At 47.7% G+C, this 19780-nt stretch overlaps 1 protein-coding gene, 1 long non-coding RNA gene, 1 other non-coding gene and 1 pseudogene across 3 annotated transcripts; 1 reads left to right on the top strand and 3 right to left on the bottom strand.

Annotated features, from left to right (window-relative positions):
- Positions 1–164: 164 nt before the first annotated feature.
- CUNH17orf58 (chromosome unknown C17orf58 homolog) lies at positions 165–4453 on the bottom strand. Its single transcript, XM_027427778.2, is given in 6 exon segments — positions 165–453; positions 1722–1913; positions 2010–2139; positions 2142–2425; positions 2428–2469; positions 4378–4453. Coding segments are annotated over 6 exon segments (915 nt in total). The 3' UTR covers positions 165–262.
- A 2886-nt stretch (positions 4454–7339) lies between these two features.
- LOC100773127 lies at positions 7340–8731 on the bottom strand (annotated as a pseudogene).
- A 6427-nt stretch (positions 8732–15158) lies between these two features.
- Positions 15159–15231, bottom strand: Trnar-ccg. Its single transcript has one exon. It is a non-coding gene; the product is annotated as a tRNA-Arg (tRNA).
- Positions 15232–15380: 149 nt separating this feature from the next.
- LOC113836901 lies at positions 15381–18308 on the top strand. The gene is made up of 2 exons (XR_003487404.2): positions 15381–15441; positions 17015–18308. It is a non-coding gene; the product is annotated as an uncharacterized LOC113836901 (long non-coding RNA).
- Positions 18309–19780: the final 1472 nt, after the last annotated feature.

Raw genomic sequence — 19780 nt, 5'->3', positions numbered from 1 at the left:
AAACAACATGAAGTGGTGTGATCTGTTGACCGGGCATGTGGACACTGTTACTGCTTTGTGGAACAACCCCACTGTGCTTTAGAGCACACCTTGCCAGCCTTTTGTAAAAAAGTGGCAGCTTTGGAGTTAAGCTGCACAAGGAGTTCTTAAGCTATGGACCCAGTTTCAAATAGAAGAACCCCTGCTATATGAAGACCGGCTTCCCGTGTCTTACTGCCGAGTTCCAAGTCTCTTGGGATTCACAAATGCCAAGTTGGTCTGTTCAGATGCACCGGGTGTGGCTGGCACCTCGAACTTGCCACTCCCGTTTTCGGTTAAATCTTTTCACATAGCTGCTGCTACCCCTGAGCAGTCCGTCCCCTGGACGCAGTCGCCCTCTCAGGACCTGGAGCAGAGCAGTAGGGAGCTGCCGTCGTTTGTGGTAGATGTGGCCCATCACAATATACCGGCTTCCTGAACAAAAGACCCAGGGGAGAAATGATGTCATTTAAATGCCAGGAAACAGTGAAACCTGAGCCCGAATCTTTATCTTGCTATTCCTGTGGCAACTTGTGTAGTGCATAGGCAACAGGTGGGGAATCTATAGAGAAGACAACCTGCAGACAGCCAACATACAGAACAAAGCCCTGTCTACCCCAGGGCACCTCTAGGAAGACATGAGAACAGGTATCCCCAACACTGCCACCACCCCAAAAAGGCCTTTCTCAACTTAGTGCTGTATAGTAGAACCCCTTAGTCAACACTTTTGAAAATGGTGTTTTGTCATGAATCTACGTGTCAGCATATCAGTGTTTGGGATGTTTTGAGGATTTTGATTTGGGTGGGTGTTGGGTGGGTGAGTGGGTTGGGTTTTTGAGATGGGGTTTCTCTGTGTAGCACTGGCTGTCCTGGTACCACGCTGGCCTCAAACTCCTGTAGATCCACCAGCCTCCGCCTCCCGAGTGCTGACACTCAAGGTGCCATGCCCAATGTTTTTGTTGTTTCTTTTGAGAATGTATATTAGTCAAAGCTGGTCTTGAACTCTCTTTGTGGGGGATGACCTTGAAGTTCTGATCCTCCTGCCTCCAAATCCCTCTGGGTGCTAGAGTTGCAGGAGTACACTACCAATCGTGTTTTGTGTCAATCGGTGTTAGCATGTTTTGTTTTTTGTTTTTTTGTTTTTTTTCCGAGACAGGGTTTCTCTGTGTGGCTTTGGAGCCTATCCTGGTACTCGCTCTGGAGACCAGGCTGGCATCGAATTCACAGAGATCCGCCTGCCTCTGCCTCCCGCCACCAATGCCCGGCTGTTCTCACCTTTTTAAGAGAAGACCTGAAATTCTATTGGTTACACTAGTGTCCCATAAAGCTGGATTGAGCCCTACCAGTAACCCAGCATGTGTTGAAGCAGGTGGATTGCCATGAGTTCGAGGCCAGCCTGTCTCAGAAAAATTCTGGGAGTGTAACTGATGGCATGCTTGAGGCCCTGCTAAATTCTTAGTCTTTGGGCGAAGTTGGGGAGAGGATTGGTGGGTGTGGCGACCAAAGGAAGCCAGGCTGCAGCATTAAGGTCCCCCAACAGCCAGAGGCAGGCAGATCTCTGAGTTCGAGACCAGGGTGATCTACAAAGCCAGTTCCAGGGCAGCCAGGGGTACAGAGAGAAACCCTGTCTCAAATGAATGAATGAAGATAGATAGATAAATAAATGGCACGTATGAGCTGGTCTCTTGGGTCAGTTTCGATACCAGGCTTAAATTCTGGACACGGCTTATGGCAACTGGAAGGGTCCAGGGCTAGTATGTGCACGCGGAAGAAAAAGCCGTCGGGAGTGATGTACAGGCGGCTCATCTTGTACAGCCCGTCGGGGTCCAACAGCAGAGTCACCAGCCGCATGCCCGCGCCCAGCACGTCCACGTCGTGCACGATTCCGTTCACGGCTGCTTCGGGAAAACGGGGTTTGGAGAAAAGCATTACAACCAGGCCGCGTGGGTTCCGGCGCGCGGGTGCCCGGGAGGGTGGGTGCGCGCGCTCACCGAATTCGCTGGCGCAGTAAGCCTCGCGCTCGTCCGCGTCCGCGCTGCAGGCGCGCGCACAGGGATGGGGCTCCGGCTGCGCGTCCTCGGGCGCCTGCGGGCTTCCGGAGGGCTGGCGCGGCGGCGGCGGCGCGCGGGCCGGTTCGGGTGGGCGGGGCCGGCGGCGCGCGCGGCCGGGGGTCGCGGGCCGCGGAGGCGCGCGCGCCGCGGGGAGTCGTCCTCGGGCGGGGACGCGCGGTTGTCCGCCTGGGCGAGGCGCGGGCCCGGGAGCCCCGCGGGCGCGCGCGCCGCATCCCGGAAGCCGGCGCGGTTGTCAGCGGGCGGCGCGGGCTTCCGGCGCCGGGGTCGGGCCAGGCGCGCGCCCTGCGTCCGCGGATCGCGGCGGCGCGCGAACTCCGGCAGCGTCTGTGCGCGCGCCCCGGCGTCTCCCGGGCGCCGGGCTTTCGATGCGGCGGCGGGGCTGCGGGAGAGAGCGAGCGGTGAGCCCAGGGGAGGCGCCACCCGAGCGCGGGAGCCTCGGAGCGAGCACCTGCCGGATCCGTGCACCGCAGGACCCCCGAACGCAGCACCAGGCCTCGGCGGGTTCGAGGTCAACCTGAGCTACGGTGTCAAACTATCCTCAGAATAAACAAGTCAATCCAAGAATGGAGCCAAGGAACTTTGCCAAATCTTGTCACTCTTCTCTTTATTCTAGAGCTAAATACTTGGGGTAACATTGATGAAACTTTTGTCGTTACCGTTCAACACAACACACACACACACACGCGCGCGCGCGCGCACACACATACACACACACACACACACACGCACACACACGCACACACACCTACACCTTTTTTGCTATTTACCGTTTGTTGAGAAAGTAGCAAGAGCAAGCCCCGAGGGAGGGGAAACGTCTCGAGTTACAGGTTTCTCCTAATTGTTTAAGCGCCCCTGACAACAGAACTATTTGGTTTTCCCATCCATGTTTACACTGTCATCTTGGTCTCCCGCGGCATCAAGCATTTGTGAGTGGATTTTTATCTGGCTTCTTGGACACCACTTACTAGTAAACAACAGCTTAGAAAGGGATTTAAAAGCTCGGCTAGGAGGCAAAGGCCCCTGGGTAAGTATAAAAGCATACATTAGTTCTAATACACCTCCCCACTAGAAAAATCTCCCAAGTACTATGAAGACACACACACAAAAAAAAAAAAAAAAAAAAAAAAAACCATTATTAATGATTTTCTCCAGCCCAGTATACAGGTTGGTGAACAGACTTAAGCTAGCTTGAAATCTGGGCAACTTTCCATGCACAGTTACACAATATCACCTCCCAGCGCCCCTCCAGCCAAGCACAGCCCAGAGCCCACTTTTCTCTCCGATTGCACTAAAGAGCTTGGTCTGGCCCTTGCAGCTTTGACAACACCTCATTATAGTGATGCGAGTCTTGTCTGATAACTAATTTTGAAAAATCGGCTCTCTCCCAGTAGGAATGGCTAGTTATACAGTCTGTGCTTTTGCAAAGCCATTGGTTCTGACTTCCTGCATTAAACCCGTGCACAGTGCACAGCCAAATAAAGTTCTGGTGGCTATCCAAATCCTGACTGTCAACTGTTGACCTCAACTGCTTCCCCTCTGATACCACCATCTGTTGTCATGAGAAAGATGGTTTGATATTTGGGTTAAATGCCACTGAAGTCCTTTCTTTAATTTCCATGGCGCGGGGGGGGGGGGCGACACTAAAATAAATTGCCCTGTGAGGTGTGGAAGCTGTTTTTCCCAGAGATAGTGAAATGAACAAAACATCCTAACAAAAACAGAACAAAACGTCACAGAAACCTCCTGATTTGTGCCTGTGGGAGTGCGTGCATGCGCGCGTGTCCGTGTGCGTGTGCGTGTGCGTGTGCGTGTGCGTGTGCGTGTGCGTGTGTGTGTGTGTGTGTGTGTGTGTGTGCGCGCGCGCGCGTGTGTGCTATCAAGGTTCAGGTATACCAGAGGCTATACCAGAGCTGTGTGAAGAGGAGAGGGATGCCCGGGGCTCTCGAACCATGTTGGCCTGTGTCACCATGCCTAGCCTGGGAGCCTATCCACAGCGAGCCAGACCCCTTTTGACACTTTCCCTCCTCTGGGATGCAGCTATTTAACATGCAAAGTTTTCTCCAGCCTGCCTGGCTCTCACGCGATCATTTCAGCAGCCGAAGCCGCGTCCTTCCTTCCGAAAAGGCTGCCAAAGAACATGAAATCCTGGGAGACCCTTGTCGCCGCTCGCTGGCACGCACGCAGACCCGGAGTCGCCTGTCCCGCAGGCTCTGACCCTAGGCTCGTCCCGCCCTGCATCGCGCCCTTTTCCCCGGGTCCCGGGGACGCTGCCTTTCAGCAACCTCACCTTTTCTCTCCGCCACCGGGGCTTCGGGGGACCATCCGATGATCAAACAGAGAAGCCAGAGGGCTCGAGCTGTCATTTTTGTAGACAGGGTTCCCAGGGCTGGAAAAACGCAGCAAGGGCTTTGGCTCGCTTCCTCTCCCCCCACCCCTTCTCCACACCCCCCACCCCCGTTCATGCTAATGAGGGGCAGCCTTTGGGGAAACGGGCATCTCTGGCTGCACAGACCATTGAAACAAAACCGAGCGGCGGGGATCTCGCCCTCTCCCCGAGGGCGGTCGGATGTGTGGTCCGGGCCGGGATCTGTGGGCCAGAAGAACACCGCGGCCTTGACTCTCGCTCTGGGTGGGTGGTGTGCGAGGGGTGAGGTGACCAGGCGAGGGGAGACTGAGGGTTTTGAGGGAGCTGAGAGGAAAAGGATGAAGGAAAGTGAGTGATGAAGTCAACAACAAATAAATCAGTGCTTAGAATAGCTTGGGCTTGTGGAGGGGAGGGGAGGGGACGCCAGATGACAAAAAATGCATTCCAGAACGTGTGAGGCAATTGCCAGACAAACCAAGTTTGGCAAAGCCGTTTGACTATATGTGCAATCTTGATATTCTAGAACCAGAAACGGGGCGGGCGGGGGGCGGGGAGTCAGGAGAAACCTTAACAAAATATTTTTTCTTGCCAGCTCTATCCTCCTCCTCCTCCTCCTCCTCCTCCTCCTCCTCCTCCTTCTCTCTCCTCCTCCTTCTCTCTCCTCCTCCTTCTCATTTTCGCTCTTTGCTCCATCCATCCATTGATAACTGGTATTCAGTTGACCAGATTCAAGTGTATACTGAATGCATAAAGATTGGCAATCCGACCGGGCGGTGGTGGTGCAGGCCTTTAATCCCAGTACTCGGGAGGCAGAAGCAGGAGGATCTCTGTGAGTTTGAGGCCAGCCTGGTCTACAGAGTGAGTTCCAGGACAGCCAGAATTGTTACACAGAAGAAGAAGAAGAAGAAGAAGAAGAAGAAGAAGAAGAAGAAGAAGAAGAAGAAGAAGAAGAAGAAGAAGAAGAAGAAGAAGAAAAAAAAAAAAAGATTGATAATCCACCTTTCCAATCTTGGGGGCATCTGGTTGCTTGGGGAAAGGCCCACTTTTTATTTCTAAGAAAAGCACATTCCTTTCGGGCTTCCTGACACAGCATCTTACCTAGATTGGTCTGAAGTTAAAGGCACCTTTCCCTCAGATGAAATAAAAACAACCAAGGGGAGTGTGAGGGGAGCATGTCCCCAGAGCAAGTCCAAAGCCTCAGGAATTACATCTCAGTCCACAACTTCAAACCTAAATGGAAGCAGGAATGCTCTGAGATGAAGCGTTTTGTGTGAGGTACCCAAGGTTACCGAAGGAAGCCTCGGCGTTCAGTGGCACCGACATCCAGGGCCCAGAAAACGGCGCTGGTGTACTGAGTAGATATTGTGGTAATCTTCTCAGAAAAGACATGGAGAAGCCGGAGTAGGCACGCTGGTGCGGGCAAAGCAGGGCTGCATCACGTTTGACTTCTTTTGAAGGGATAAGGAGAGGAAGTCTTATGGCAGACCCATCGGTTATGTTCTGTGAGGCAGGAGTTATGGACCACCTGGCTCAGTTTTAGTTTCCAAAAGAATATTCTAGGGGATGTAGCTCAGTTAGTAAAAGGCTTGCCTAGCATGCATGAAGGGCTGGGCTGGATTGCATGCACTTCATGAGGCAACTGTGGTAGAGCTCACCCATAACTCTAACACTCTGAGGCAGAGGCAGGAAGATGAGGGTTTTAAGGACATCCTCAGTTGCATAGAGAGGGAGTTCAAGGCCAGCCTGGGATACACAAGACCTTGTCTCGAAAGTATTCACAGTATATATTCACAGCTGGTATCCCAAAGAAACAGGCTGTTTTAAAAATCAAAACAAACTAGGGCTGGAGAAATGGCTTATAGGTTGGGTAATTACTGTTCTGCCATTTCAGTTCCCATCACCCACAAGGCAAACTGACTCACAGTTGTCTGTTCTGGTTCGAAGGGAACAGGCACCAAACCCTTCTTCTGACCTTCTCGGGCTCCTGCACACATGCATGGCACTTACGTACACTCAGGCACACACACTTACACAAAAACTCAATAAGGTATTTTAAAATCTAAACTAAAGCACTGATATCAGACTGCAGACAGCATGGAGGATTTGTAACCATGCACCTGGCCAGGAAGGGACCCAAAGAGAGCCACTGTAGAAAAGGACCCTGAAGTGGGCTGCAGCAAGGCAAGCATGTTTACCAGAGAGGTGAAGGAGATGGGAGGGGGACAGTTTGGTCATGGAGCACCTGTCTAATGTGAACGACAACACATCAAAAGTGCCAACATTGCGAGCATTGGTGGTGCACGCCTTTAATCCCAGCACTCGGGAGGCAGAGGCAGGCAGATCTCTGTGAGTTCGAGGTCAGCCTGGTCTACAGAGCGAGTTCCAGGACAGGCTCCAAAGTAATTCGGAGAAACTCTGTCTCAAAAACAAAAAAAGAAAAAAAGAAAAACAACAAGTGCCAACAAAAACAACAGCCAGGCCGTGGTGGCACACATCTTTAGTCCCAATACTTGGGAGGCAGAGACAGGTGGATCTCTGTGAGTTCAAGACCAGTCTGGTCTACAGAGTGAGTTCCAGGACAGCCAGGGCTACACAGAGAAACCCTGTCTTGAAAACAAAACAAAACAAAAATGAAAAGAGAGCTGGGTATGTTAGAGAGATGGCTCAGTGATTAATATCACTCTGTTCCCAGCATTCTCTTGTCAGCTTACAACCATCTGTAACTCCAGTTCCAAGGGATCTGACGCCATCTTCTGGCCACTTCTGATACCGCTTGCACATGATCCACACATTCATGGGAGCAAAACTTGTACACATACAATTTTTGTTTTGTTTTGTTTTGTTTTTAAGGTTCATCTTTTTATTGGACATGTTAACAAGAGTCTTAGTCAAAAAGACCAAAGCCCATGTCATCAGCAGACTCCTCAGATTCTTCTTTCTTTGCTTCTACTCTCTTCTCCTCAGCTGGGGCAGCGGTAGAGGGGGCAGGACCACCTGCTGGCGCAGATGAGACTCCCAATGTTGACATTGGCCAAGGCCTTTGCAAACAGGCCAGGCCAGAAAGGTTCAACATTGACACCAGCTGCTTTAATGAGGGCATTGATCTTATCCTCCATGACCGTCACCTCGTCGTAGTGAAGGATGAGGGTGGAGTAGATGCAGGGGAGCTCAGAGACAGAGGCAAGGTGCTAGTCGCCGGATGAAGTGAGGGCCTCACCCCAACGCAGCCTTAGCTTCCCTCGGAAGAACCGAGCACCTTGGCGGCAGCTGAGGAAAGCTATACATACAATTTTTAAAAAGAGAAAGAAAGAATAGCTTCCCCAGTCACACCAGCCTTGTAAACATGATTCAGTGGCTCCCGACTCAGGACACAGCCAGGTAAGTCACCTTTAGTTTCAAGTTCTGGGTGCTCAAACTCTAGATGTGAGCTGATCTAATTCTCCCACGTGCTTTTTGTTTTTGTTTTTTTCCACGCCAAGTGGAATTAGGCTTGAGCTTTCTCAGTTACAACCACATTTTAGATATGCCTTCCTGAGACTACATTCAAGTCACCCAGATCCAGTTTAAGGTGTTTCTGGAATTCCACTGTTAGAATTGTGACTACCCACAGCCCATACCCAGAAATACAGCCGCAGAGAGTGTGTCAAGATATTGCCCAGGGCTCCTAGAAGCTCCTAAGGTAGTACCAACTCAGAGAACTTCCCAGAATCCAAGGCCAGCTCTTGGCCAGTGTGCTGATTAGGCAAACTAGAGTCACCTGGGAAGAAAGAGGCTCAATTAAGGGGATTGCCTCCCTCTGATTGAACTACAAGCACCTAAGGCTCATTTTCTTGATTCTCTATTGATCTGGGAGGACCCAGATCTCTGGGGGTAATGCTACCCCTGGGCAGGTGTCCAAGGTGTATAGAAAACAGGCTGGAAAAAAAAAAGAAAGAAAACAGGCTGAGCAAACTTTGGGGAGCCGGATAGCAAACAGTGTTCCCCCATAGCCTAATGGTTGGAGCCAAAGGGGCTGATCTACTTAGAATAGCTATGAGTGTCTATTTATTTTATTTTATGTATGTGGGTGTTGCCTGCATGTATCTATGTGGACCATGTACACGCCTGGTACCTATGGAGGACCAGAAGAGGGTGTTGGAGCCCCTTAGAACTCCAGTTACAGTTATGAGATGCCCTGTAGGTGCTGGGATTCGAACTCTTGTCCTCTGGAAGACCAGCAGGTGCTCTTACCTGCTGAGCCTTCTTTCTGTTCAGCTCCAAATACCAGCTTTTTCATTTACAACGAGAAATTGACTCGAGCAAATTCCCTGTCTATAAATCAGCCACGCTGGGGGATGGGGCGAGCATGTAACTGAAGCACTTGGGAGGTTGAGGAGGAATAGCCCAAGTTCACAGCCAGCTGGGGCTACATAACAAGTTCAAGGGAACCTTGGAATGTGTAATGAGACCCTGTTTCAAAAGAAAAGAAAATAGTTTTCCTTTCCATTGTCTACCCACAAAGTGTTTCATAATGGGCTTCAGAGCAGTCGTTCCGGGCGTGGAATGTAGGGTCACGTTGGTTTTTCATGGCATCCTTTGTTCACCTGCGTGATAATACTCTGTATTCTGGTCAGCTGGAAGAGCCCTGGGGGCTGTTTTCCTTCCCCCTGACAATTTCTGATGTTTGAGTGTACCTTCTGCTTGGCAAATATTTGTCGAATGTGTACTGTGTTCTGGAATTTACCAAGGGATAGAAATGTCTTGGTTTCCTAAACTCTGTGGGTCACATCTGCACTCTATGGTAATGAGGCAGGGCAGCCAGCCCTTGGAGGGTCCCCCCACACCTCCATAGCTTTAGGATGAGACTGAGTCACCAGGAAATCACAGCATCTGAGGGATGGGATTTGAGCCATCCCCATAATCTCTAAGGAGGAGAAAGAAGTATGCTGGAGATTAAGTTTGGTCACATGGCCATGATTTCATTAGTCACACCTTCTGAGTGGAACCACAATACAATCTCTAGGCTCTAGAAGCCCAGTGAACCATCTCCGATGGTAAACAAATTGTGAAGCCAGTACTCAGAAATCGATTGTGCTACTCAGGCATGGTAGTACACACCTTTGATCTCGGCACTTGGAAGACAGAGGCAGGGGTTTCTCTGTGAGGCCAGCCTGGTCTACATAGCAAGCCCTTGCCTAAAAAAATAAAAAAATAAAAAAAATAAAAAAAAGAAAGAAATTGCTTTTACTAAAAAGCGTCTCACTCAGGCCCTGAGGTAACAGAATAGAAGCTTCGCACTCCTGTCTAGAGGTGTAGTTCAGTTGGTAGAGCATGTGTCTAGCATGTAAAAGCCCTGGGTTTGATCCCCAGTGCTCTACACAACACGGAATGATGGACCATGTCCCTAATCCCAGCACTCAGAAGACAGCAGCAGGACTGAGAGCTGCAGGGGGAGACCTGGAGGGGTGGGAGCTGGAGGGGTGGGAGCTGGAGGGGTGAGAGCTGGAGGTCATGTTGGGCTACAGTGCTTTTGAGGCCACCTGGGCTACATGAGATGCTGTCTCAGGAAAGAATTTAGGGATGGAGTAAAGAGTAGGGATGAGGAGTAGAGGATGGACCTGGGAGGAGTTGGGAGGAGTGCGGAGGGCAGGTAGCAAAATTCATCGTATGAAGTTTTGAAATTCTCAAAGAATTAATAAAAATATTTTTGAGACAGGATCTTGCTACATAGCTCTGACTGTCCTGGAATTCACAATGTAGACCAGGAGGGCCAGCGAACTCACAGAGATCTACATGTCTCTGCTTCCCAAGTGCTAAGGAGTAAAGGTATACACAATTTTACTTTTTAAAAAGTCAAAGAGCTAGGCATGGTGGTGCACAACTTTAATCCTAGCATTCAAGACAGGCAGATCCCTGAGTTTGAGGCCAGCCTGGTCTACAGAGCGAGTTCCAGGACAGCCAGAGCTACACAGAGAAACCCTGTCTCAAAACAAATAAAAAAAAAAATTGCATCAGTCTGTGGAATATGGGCTGCCCTGCTTCCTCTGTCTTCCTGGTGTTGCTATGCTTACAATAGTCCTTTCACCGTTGCTTCTGTTTGCTGTCTTTGGTGTGAGTGGCTGGACTCACATACTGGAAACCAGAGATTCTGTCTGGGCCTTGGCCTAGGATTCTGTTGATAACTGATGGATGCACTGGGGGAATTGAGAACTTTAGCATCGAGCAGTGGTTCTCAACCTGTGGCTGCCACCTCCACGCCGTCACATATCAGATATTTACACTGCAGTTCATAACAGTAGCAAATTACAAGTGTGAAGCAGCAATAAAATAAATTGTGTGGGGCTGGCAAGATGGCTCAGAGGTTAAGAGCACTGACTGCTCTTCCAGAGGTCCTGAGTTCAATTCCCAGCAACCACATGGTGGCTCACAACCATCTGTAATGGGATCTGGTGCCCTCTTCTGGTGTGCAGATATACATGGAAGCAGAATGTTGTATACATAATAACTAAATAAAATATTTAAAAAAATAAAATAATGTGGTTGGGGGTGTCCACAACATGAGGGACTATATTATAGGGCTGCAGCATCGGGAAGGGTGAGGACCACCTTAGGACAGGAACAGGATGATGACTGAACATTGCGATATGACCGTAGCACTCTTAGCATTGAAATTCAGTAAAGAAACAACTGTTCCAAATAGCTAAATATGTAATTCCCCACCCCCAGCCAAAGGAAGGTATGGAGTATGTTTTGTTTGTAACAGTCCTGGCTGAACCGTAGACCAGGCTGGTCTCGAACTCACTGAGATCTGCCTGCTTCTGCCTCCTGAGCGCTGGGATTAAAGGCGTGCAGCACATCCGACCGGCTTCCACACTCACCCTGAAGTCCGTCCCTCTCCTCCAGTGTCGTCGGCCTAAGACGGTACACATGCTTTGCCACACACAGCACAGAGGGCTTGCCTGTGCAACTAGACTTCAAGCCGGGCTCCTGCCTTACTTTCTCTTGGGGTCATCATGCAGGAGGATGGCTGTTTGAGCTAAACCTCAGAAGCATGAGCGCACTGTGCTGCCAACTCGGGCTCCATGATCACCTAAGGTGGGTCAAGAGCAGGCATGGCAACAGTTTGGTTCTCCAGTGAACTTTCTGGCAAGACAGAGGAAAGGCTTTCAAAGTTGTAGTTACTACGATGGGCGACAATAGATTTTTGCCTTCTCTTTCCTGTCCTGGATATCCACTTGGTGGTCACAGAACACAATGGGGACGTTTTCACACAGTTACCAGATCTCTATGCCAGTCAGGTATGTTGTTATAAGTAACTTCTGATGTTATATCAAACATCACAATGGCATGTTGGGCTTGGATGTGGTAGCCATCATGAAGGCCCTGAAACTTTTCCTGGCCTACTGTGTTCCACATGTTGAACTTGATAGGTCCTTTCTTGGTGTGGAACGTGAACGCACCTCCATGGCCAGGGACCCACAGTGTTCTGGGTTTCCTGCAGCAAGTGAAACTTTTCTTCTAGCAGTTGATTGCTTGTTAGAGACTTTCTTCTGTTGACCATTGCTGCATAACAAGTTATAGTAACATTCTGCAGCTTCAAGCGGGAAATATTTGCTAATTCACACTTTTCTGTGGGCCAGCAATCTGAGGTGACTGCGGAGGGGCCCAACTCATTTCCTCTCCTCCTGGGACCTCAGCATCTTGGCATTCATTGTTCCATGAATTTAGCCTGAAGACAAAGGAGATCAATCCAGACCCCGATCTGCCGGGTATATGTATAAAACCAAGATAAGGGGCTGGAGAGATGGCTCAGAGGATAAGAGCACTGACTGTTCTTCCAGAGGTCCTGAGTTCAATTCCCGGCAACCACATGGTGGCTCACAACCATCTGTGATGAGATATGGTGCCCTCTTCTGGCATGCAAACATATATGGAGGCAGAATGTTGTATACATAATAAATAAATCTTTGCTGGGCGGTGTTGGCGCACGCCTTTAATCCTTTCTTGAAAAACCAAAAAAAAAAAAAAAAATTATGAATTTGAAAAAACCAAGTAAAACACAAATGAAGAGAAATTTGAAGTTAAATTGTGGTAGAGTCCCTTGTACAAAGGAAGAAGAGGAAACATGCTTGTAAATTCAGACAAAATGGTGCCACACATGAGGCCACAGTTGAGGAAGACAGAGTGTCAGTTGGCAAGGAAGTGGATGGCACACAGAAAAGACTGTGAATACAGGGGTGCCCTGGGCCAGCCTGCCTATGGAGAGTGAGCACACACAACACTCATGGACACTTCCACAAGGGCAGGAAAGAGCTCTTTGGGACTGGAGATGCTTGTGAATGCTTTGGGGCTAGGATTACAGAGCCAGCTGAGGGACCAGCTCAAGACACAGGCATGTCCCTTTCCAAGGGGTATTGGTAAGTGCTGGCCGAGTTTCCCGAGGAAAGGGGATGAGTCCATCGCAAAGGCCTGACAGTAAACCAGAAAAACACGCTCCTCTGAGACCAGAGGGGAGGGTTGGAGATGGTGGAGGCAAGGGGAAGAGAAACATGGCAGCTTGGCACTCAGTCACCACAAGCTGGGGTATTCCCAGGCACTCAGTGAAGTTTGCTGACTTTAGCTGAATGAGCTGTGGTGAACAAGCTGAGAAACACCTGTCAGAGAGGAGCTGGGGTAAGGAGTTCAAGGAGAGGAATGAGGTGGGAAGATGGGGTGAGCCCCGGGAGGACTGAGGAATGAGGTGGGAAGACCGGGCGAGCCCCGAGAGGACGGAGATGCCCAGTAAGACAGAGTGCCTGAGGAATCAGCGCCTGTCATTTCTGAACACAATCTTGCATTTGGTTGACTAGGACAACAGTGCCACTGGTGTCCCCAATGCTGTCCACCAATAGCAAGCACGAAAGAAATGTCACAGTTTATTTTATTTTTTAGTTTTTTGAGACAGGGTTTCTCTACGTAGCCTTGGTTGTCCTGGAACTTGTTTTGTAGACCAGGATGACCTGGAACTCATAGAGATCTACCTTCCTCTGCCTCCTGAGTGCTGTAGTTAAAGGTGTGTGCCACCACCACCGCACTACAGTTATTTTTTTATATAGATTTATTTATTTATTTTACGTATGAGTGCTCTGTCTGCATGCATGCCTTTCTGCCAGAAGAGGGCAACAGATCCCACTATAGATGGTTGTGAGCCACCATGTGATTGCTGGGGATTGAACTCAGGACCTCTGGAAGAGCAGTTAGTGCTCTTAATCGCTGAGCCATCTCTCCAGCCCCTACAGTTTATTTTTTTAAATATTCATTTTCATTCTTTTTTTATGTGTGGATGTGTATGCATATGTCTACAAGAGAGAGCAAGAAGAGTTTATGTTATTTAAGATAATGGTGAACAAATCTTAAAAGTTTGAATGCTTTCTTTTGTTTCACTGATTTGCACATTACATCAAAATAACAAAAACGAAATGATAACCCAGTGGCTGGAGCTCAACAGTAAAGTGAGGCTTCCACTGCGGAGGACTAGTTCCCGAAATCCACATGGCAGCTCAGAACCACCCGCAAATCCAGGTCCGGGGGATCCAGCGCCCTCTTCTGTCTCCCAAGGGCACTGAATACATGTGGTGCATATAAATAAACTGTGCTGTTGTTTTGTTTTTTGAGACAGGTTGTCTCTGTGTAGCTCTATCTATCCTGGAACTCGCTCTGGAGACCAGGCTGGCTTTGAACTCAGAGATCCATCTGCATCTGTCTCCCGAGTGATGGGACTAAAGGTGTGCACCAATGCGACCTGTTTGTTTGTTTTAAATCACTGAAATGAGGTCCTAATTACATTTTGTTATCCGTAGTACTCTGAGGATAGAAGCCTTAAATTATGTTTATTACATTTGTGTGCTGTAATTGATATTTTCAGAGAAACTTTCCTAACTCTGGGGTCAGCATAGTGAGGTGTGTTCACACATCCCTTGGGGTCAGGATGGGAAGGGACTCTTAGGAACACTGATGCCCATAAGAAGCCCCAAGTGAAGAGGTCTACTTGCCAGTTTGTGCTAGGTTGTGCATGTGTGCAGTAGTAGTAGTGATCTATTTTATTTTTCTTTTCCTTCCCTCTTTCCATTTATTTATTTATTTATTTATTCATTCATTCTTTCATTCATTTCATTTTTATCTTTCTTTTTTTGAGCCTGTCTTAGGCCTGGAGCTGGCTTTGTAGACCAGAGATCCTCCTGCCTCTGCCTCCCTGAGTGCTGGGATGAAAGACGTGCGCCACTACCCCGTTTTATTTTTCATTCAAGCCTCAGAAATAAAAAATAAAACGACTAAGAATCTGTATGGAGAAGAAAAACACAAAGAAGCTGGGCGTTGGTGGTGCACACCTTTAATTAATGCTGGATTAATCCCAGCATTCGGGAGGCAGAGGCAGGCGGATCTCTGTGAGTTCGAGACCAGCCTGGTCTCCAGAGCGAGTGCCAGGACAGCTTCTAAAGCCACAGAGAAACCCTGTCTCGAAAAACCAAGGGAAAGAAAAGGAGGAAAAACACAAAGAAGAGTAGAATTTCTTTAAGCAGTTTTTGTTAATTTTACCTCAATAAAGCTAGGCAGAAATGTTTTTAAAAGGACAGGCGTGCTAACAAGCTTTTCTTTAAAAGCTCTGCATAGTTTTTTAAACGCTCAGCGGCGCAGGAGACGATCGACCTTTACATTTTGTCGGGTCTTAACAAAAGATCATGGCACGACCCAGATGGGACTCGAACCCACAATCCCCAGCTCCGGAGGCTGATGCCTTATCCATTAGGCCACTGGGTCACCACAGAATCCTTGTTCTCACACTATCTCCTTATGTGATGTAATCATCGCGGCCCCACCCACCGAGCTCCGATCTCGTTTCGGGCGGCGTGCGATGCCGAGTGCGCTTGCGCAGCCAGCCTCGGCTCTGAGTCTCCAGTGCGCCTGCGCCGCAGCCCTGAGTCGCGGACTGGCTCACGATGCGCTGCTGCGTTGTACGGCCCGGGAGAAGTACGTCTCGCTTCCTCAGAGGATTTTTTTTGTGTGTGTGTGTGTGTGTGTGTGTGTGTCGGGGCGAGGGAAAGCTCTTGATACTGATTTATTAGGCTCATCCTGGAAACTTTAAAACAGCCGTGCTGTGCCGTCCATTGGACTTGGGCGGGCCGCAGCATCTGCATTTTCCAAAGGTCCCGGGACCTTTCTGTCTCACCCACCCTGTACTCCCCGGGGTTTGAGGCCCGTTTCCCCATTCTTTCTTGCTTTTACTCAACAAACATTGATTTGGTAACCTATTATGTGCTGTGGACTCTTGGCAGATTCCAGGGTGAACAGGCTTTTCCAGCTCAACGAAACTTCTTTCCCAACAGCCACTTGGATACATACACCCCATCCCCCCAATCGCCCCCCCCCCCAGATTAAAGGAAAAGTGAAGACAAGGTTTCTAAATACAAAATAATGCTTTTTTTAAAAAATTTTTCATCCTAAAGCTAGATATCGAATAACAGATGACATTCTGGTTTCATGAAATTTGTTTGCTGCATGGACAATGCTGCATGGTAGGTTTTAAAAATACAGTTTCAGAGCTCCCCTTCTCCCCCTCCGCCCTCCCCCATGGGTAATCCCTGTTCTTTGCAATGTAAGAATACATGTATATGGGAAATTCAGATGTGAGGGTTAGTGTTGTCAACTCAGGTTAGAATCACCTGGAAGAGGGCCCCTGAGAATGCTTTGGGGAGGGGGTAGGGTGGGGGGGCTATCTTGATTACATAAGAATGCAAGACTCTCAGGTCCTTGTCAGGGGCAGGAACAGGCCAGAAAGGGGATCAATAGTGGAGCAGCCTTCATGTGCTCATCTCTGGTTACTGATTGTGGATTGGTGAATGATCAAGTTCCTGCTGTGTGTGTGTGTGTGTGTGTGTGTGTGTGTGTGTGTATCTGTCTGTCGGTCTTTCTTTCTCTCTCTGTCCCTCCACCCCACCCCATGGATTGAATTGAAATGTGAGCTAAAATAAACCTCCCTTAAACCGATTTTCTCCTAGTATTTTGTGGCAGGAAAAGTAAGTAAGATACTAAATAGAAAATTGTAAGTGCAGCCAATGTTACCACTTGGAGTTAAACTAAACGCCCGCCGTGTGTGCCTTCCACATTTTGTTGAATGATAGTCATCTACACTTTTATTACTTGTAGCCTGTGAGCCCCTATGCATCTGGAGATACTCTTCTTAAGCACCAGGTTAATACTTCATGGTTGTCATTTGCCTTGATGGTAGTGTGTAAGCAGTAGTAGATGAAACTAGTTGTCTCCTCAACTACAGTGGTAACCCTCTTTCCCACATAATCAGAGAGAAAGACAAGGCTTCACTTAATGCCATGTGCTTAGTGCTTTTTTTTTTTTTTCCTTCTATGCTGCTTTAGATGTCCTGGGGGTCAATATGTAGATGAGGCCAGAGTATCCCCTGCCTAAGTCTCAACTTTTGAGCACATAGCTTAGTATTTTGACAAATTGGGAAGGATTCCTAAATCAGTTGTACCTCATACGAGAAATATGGTGGTTAAGTGGCTAAGAGCACTTGTTGCTCTTGCAGACAAACTGGATTTGATTCCCAGCAACCACAAGATGCCTCACAACCATCAATAACTCCATTGTCAAGAAATCTGACCTCCTCTTGGGACCTCTGCAAGCACCAGGCACAGTCTATCCACGTACATATAAGCCTTTTAAAACATTGAGGGAAGAGTACGGAATTCTCAAGACACATTTCACCCTCTGGAGTTCTCTCATGAACAACTTACATTAAGTGGTATATTTGTTATGATTGATGGACTCGCATTGATACATTGTTAACTAAAGTTCACAGTTGACATTAGGGTTTTCTCTGTGCATATTCTATGGTTGGTACCAATGTGCACTCTTATGTAGTCTCTGTTTGCAGCATCACACAGAAAATTCTCCACGCCTTAAATATGCCATGCTTAGGCGAGAGAGATGCTTCAGCAGTTAGGAGCCCTTGCTGCACATGGGTTCTGGAAATTAGATCCCAGTACCCAAATAACAACATCCTTGAAAATGCCTAACCCCAGCTCTGAGGGCAGTGGAGACAGGAGGATTGCTGGGACTTGCAGGCCTCGGGCCTAGCTGAGAAAAATGTGAGCCCCAGGTTTAAGAAGAGACAATGCCTAGGTGGGTGGTGGAGGCTCATGCCTTTAATCTGCCTGCCTCTGCTTCCCTCCCAAGTACTGGGATTAAAGACTTATTTAGGGAGGGAGATGACTCACACCTTTAACGCCTTCCCAGGGCAGTGTTTGTGGACATGAAACCCACAGTCACTGATGAAGTTTTCAGTGGTCCCCACCACCTGCTCTCCCACAAACAAGGATGTTGCTGCCAGTAACTATGCCCATGCCTGTTGTACTGTAGGGATGTGGTGTTATCATAGCCAAAGATGCTGCTGCTGTCACGGCCACCTTCAAGGCCAAGCACAACATCCATTTTGTGGACTGGGGTTCCATTGGTTTCAAGGCTGGTATTATCATCCTTCCACCGTGGTACCTGGTGGAGGCTTGGCAGAGAACTGAGCACAACAGCACCACTGCTCTCCTAGACCACAAGTTTGACACTTTGACACGATGTATGCCAGCTGTGCCTTTTTGCATTTGTATATGGATGAAGACATGGAGGAAGGAGGGTTTTCTGAGGCCCTCAAGAAGGGCTATGAAGGGTGCTAAACGAGATGATGAGGGTGACAGCTAACCCACCTGCTGCAATTTCCCTGTCTCAGAGCTGACTTTGAATTGGTTGCTGTTCTGTTTTATGGGACTGTCTGTTATAATCCTAAACTATCAGTAAAGGTGACTTTCCATTTTTAATGGCAAAACAAAGAGTTAAAGCATTGTAGTAGTATTCCTTGTCAGCCTCCAGCCCACAAATAACAATGCAGAGACTTCTTATTATTCATGAGAGTTCTGTCACATACGTGGCTTGTTACTTCATCTCTGCATAGTGCCCATGCTGCTTCCTCCAACTCTGCCTTCTTCCTAGAGTTCTCTCTCTGCCTGGAAGACCCTCCTTACTTCCTGCCTAAGAGTGTTGGTGGTGGTGCACACCTTTAATCCCAGCACTCAGGAGGCAGAGACAGGAGGATCTCTGAATTCGAGGACAGCCTGGTCTACAAAGTGAGTACACAGAGAAACACTATCTTCAAAGACAAAAAAAGACAAAAAAAAAGAAATACATTCACAATATCCAGTCCATTTGTATTTGTCAAATTTGGAGAAATTATTCTTACTTTCATATCCTATCTTTCCAAAGTTTGATACCTAAACCATTTTCTATCATAACTTATATTACCATCTTAAAAATTATTTTTTAGACTTCAAAACATCTTCTTAGATATACAACTTAAGTTTTTTATGTTTTTCAACCTATAAAACTTTACATATTTTATGATTTTATGTAATTTTTTCCTGAAATTGGTAATAAGGAAAACTGTATAATCTAGTCTTCAATCTCCATCAGAGACCCAAGAAGGATAAAATATACCTGAGTAAAAGGAAGTGCAGAGCAAACAACTTCCAAAACTATAGAAATGACAAACACAGCTGGCTGCCTGGACAGTCACCCAAGGTTTCTCTGCAATGTTAGGGTATCCATCTTGGCTTATAGGCCTAGAATATCTGATAGACGGCTTTTGTGAAGCAAGACATTTTTGAAGGACTGTCCTACCTTGTCTTGGCAAAGTTTGGCAGTCACCTTCTTTTGTATTCTGCTTATTCAGATTGAACAGCATACTGTCTGCAGTTGAAGCAAGTGCAATTTCTCGCCCGGTGGCTAACTTTGCCACAATAAAAACAAACTGTATGGAGGTTCTTTGATGCCCATTGTCCTTTTTTGAAGCAAATTGTTGCTTCCAGGAACAGACATATCTTACTGTAATGGAAAGCCTCATGTTATTAAAATGTCATAAATGCCATATTCTGTAGGTCTTTGAAGTGTTTGGAACCCATCTGTCTGTTTGGCCTTGGAAACATATCTAATATAGCCACAAATTTGATTATTAGATGACTAACTATTAACCTGTATTTCTTTATTATTCTAAATAGCTTTCAAGGAATAAATATTACATTTTAAATGGGCTACATAGGTACAATACCTTAAGCACTTAAGCATATACACAGTGTAACAAATAACCTGAAATTTGAATCAATATACAAAAATAAACAAGAGCAGAAACACATATAGAATACGTTCTAACAAAATAAACTTAAATTTGTGTCAATATACAAAAATCTATACCAATGTAAAATATTTGAGATTAATAGTTTTTAGTTTAAAAGTATATTGGACAATCTAT

Source organism: Cricetulus griseus, chromosome 7 (assembly GCF_003668045.3).
Source record: "Cricetulus griseus strain 17A/GY chromosome 7, alternate assembly CriGri-PICRH-1.0, whole genome shotgun sequence".
Classification (NCBI taxonomy): domain Eukaryota; kingdom Metazoa; phylum Chordata; class Mammalia; order Rodentia; family Cricetidae; genus Cricetulus; species Cricetulus griseus.
This window is presented reverse-complemented; position numbering and strand designations above follow the sequence as displayed.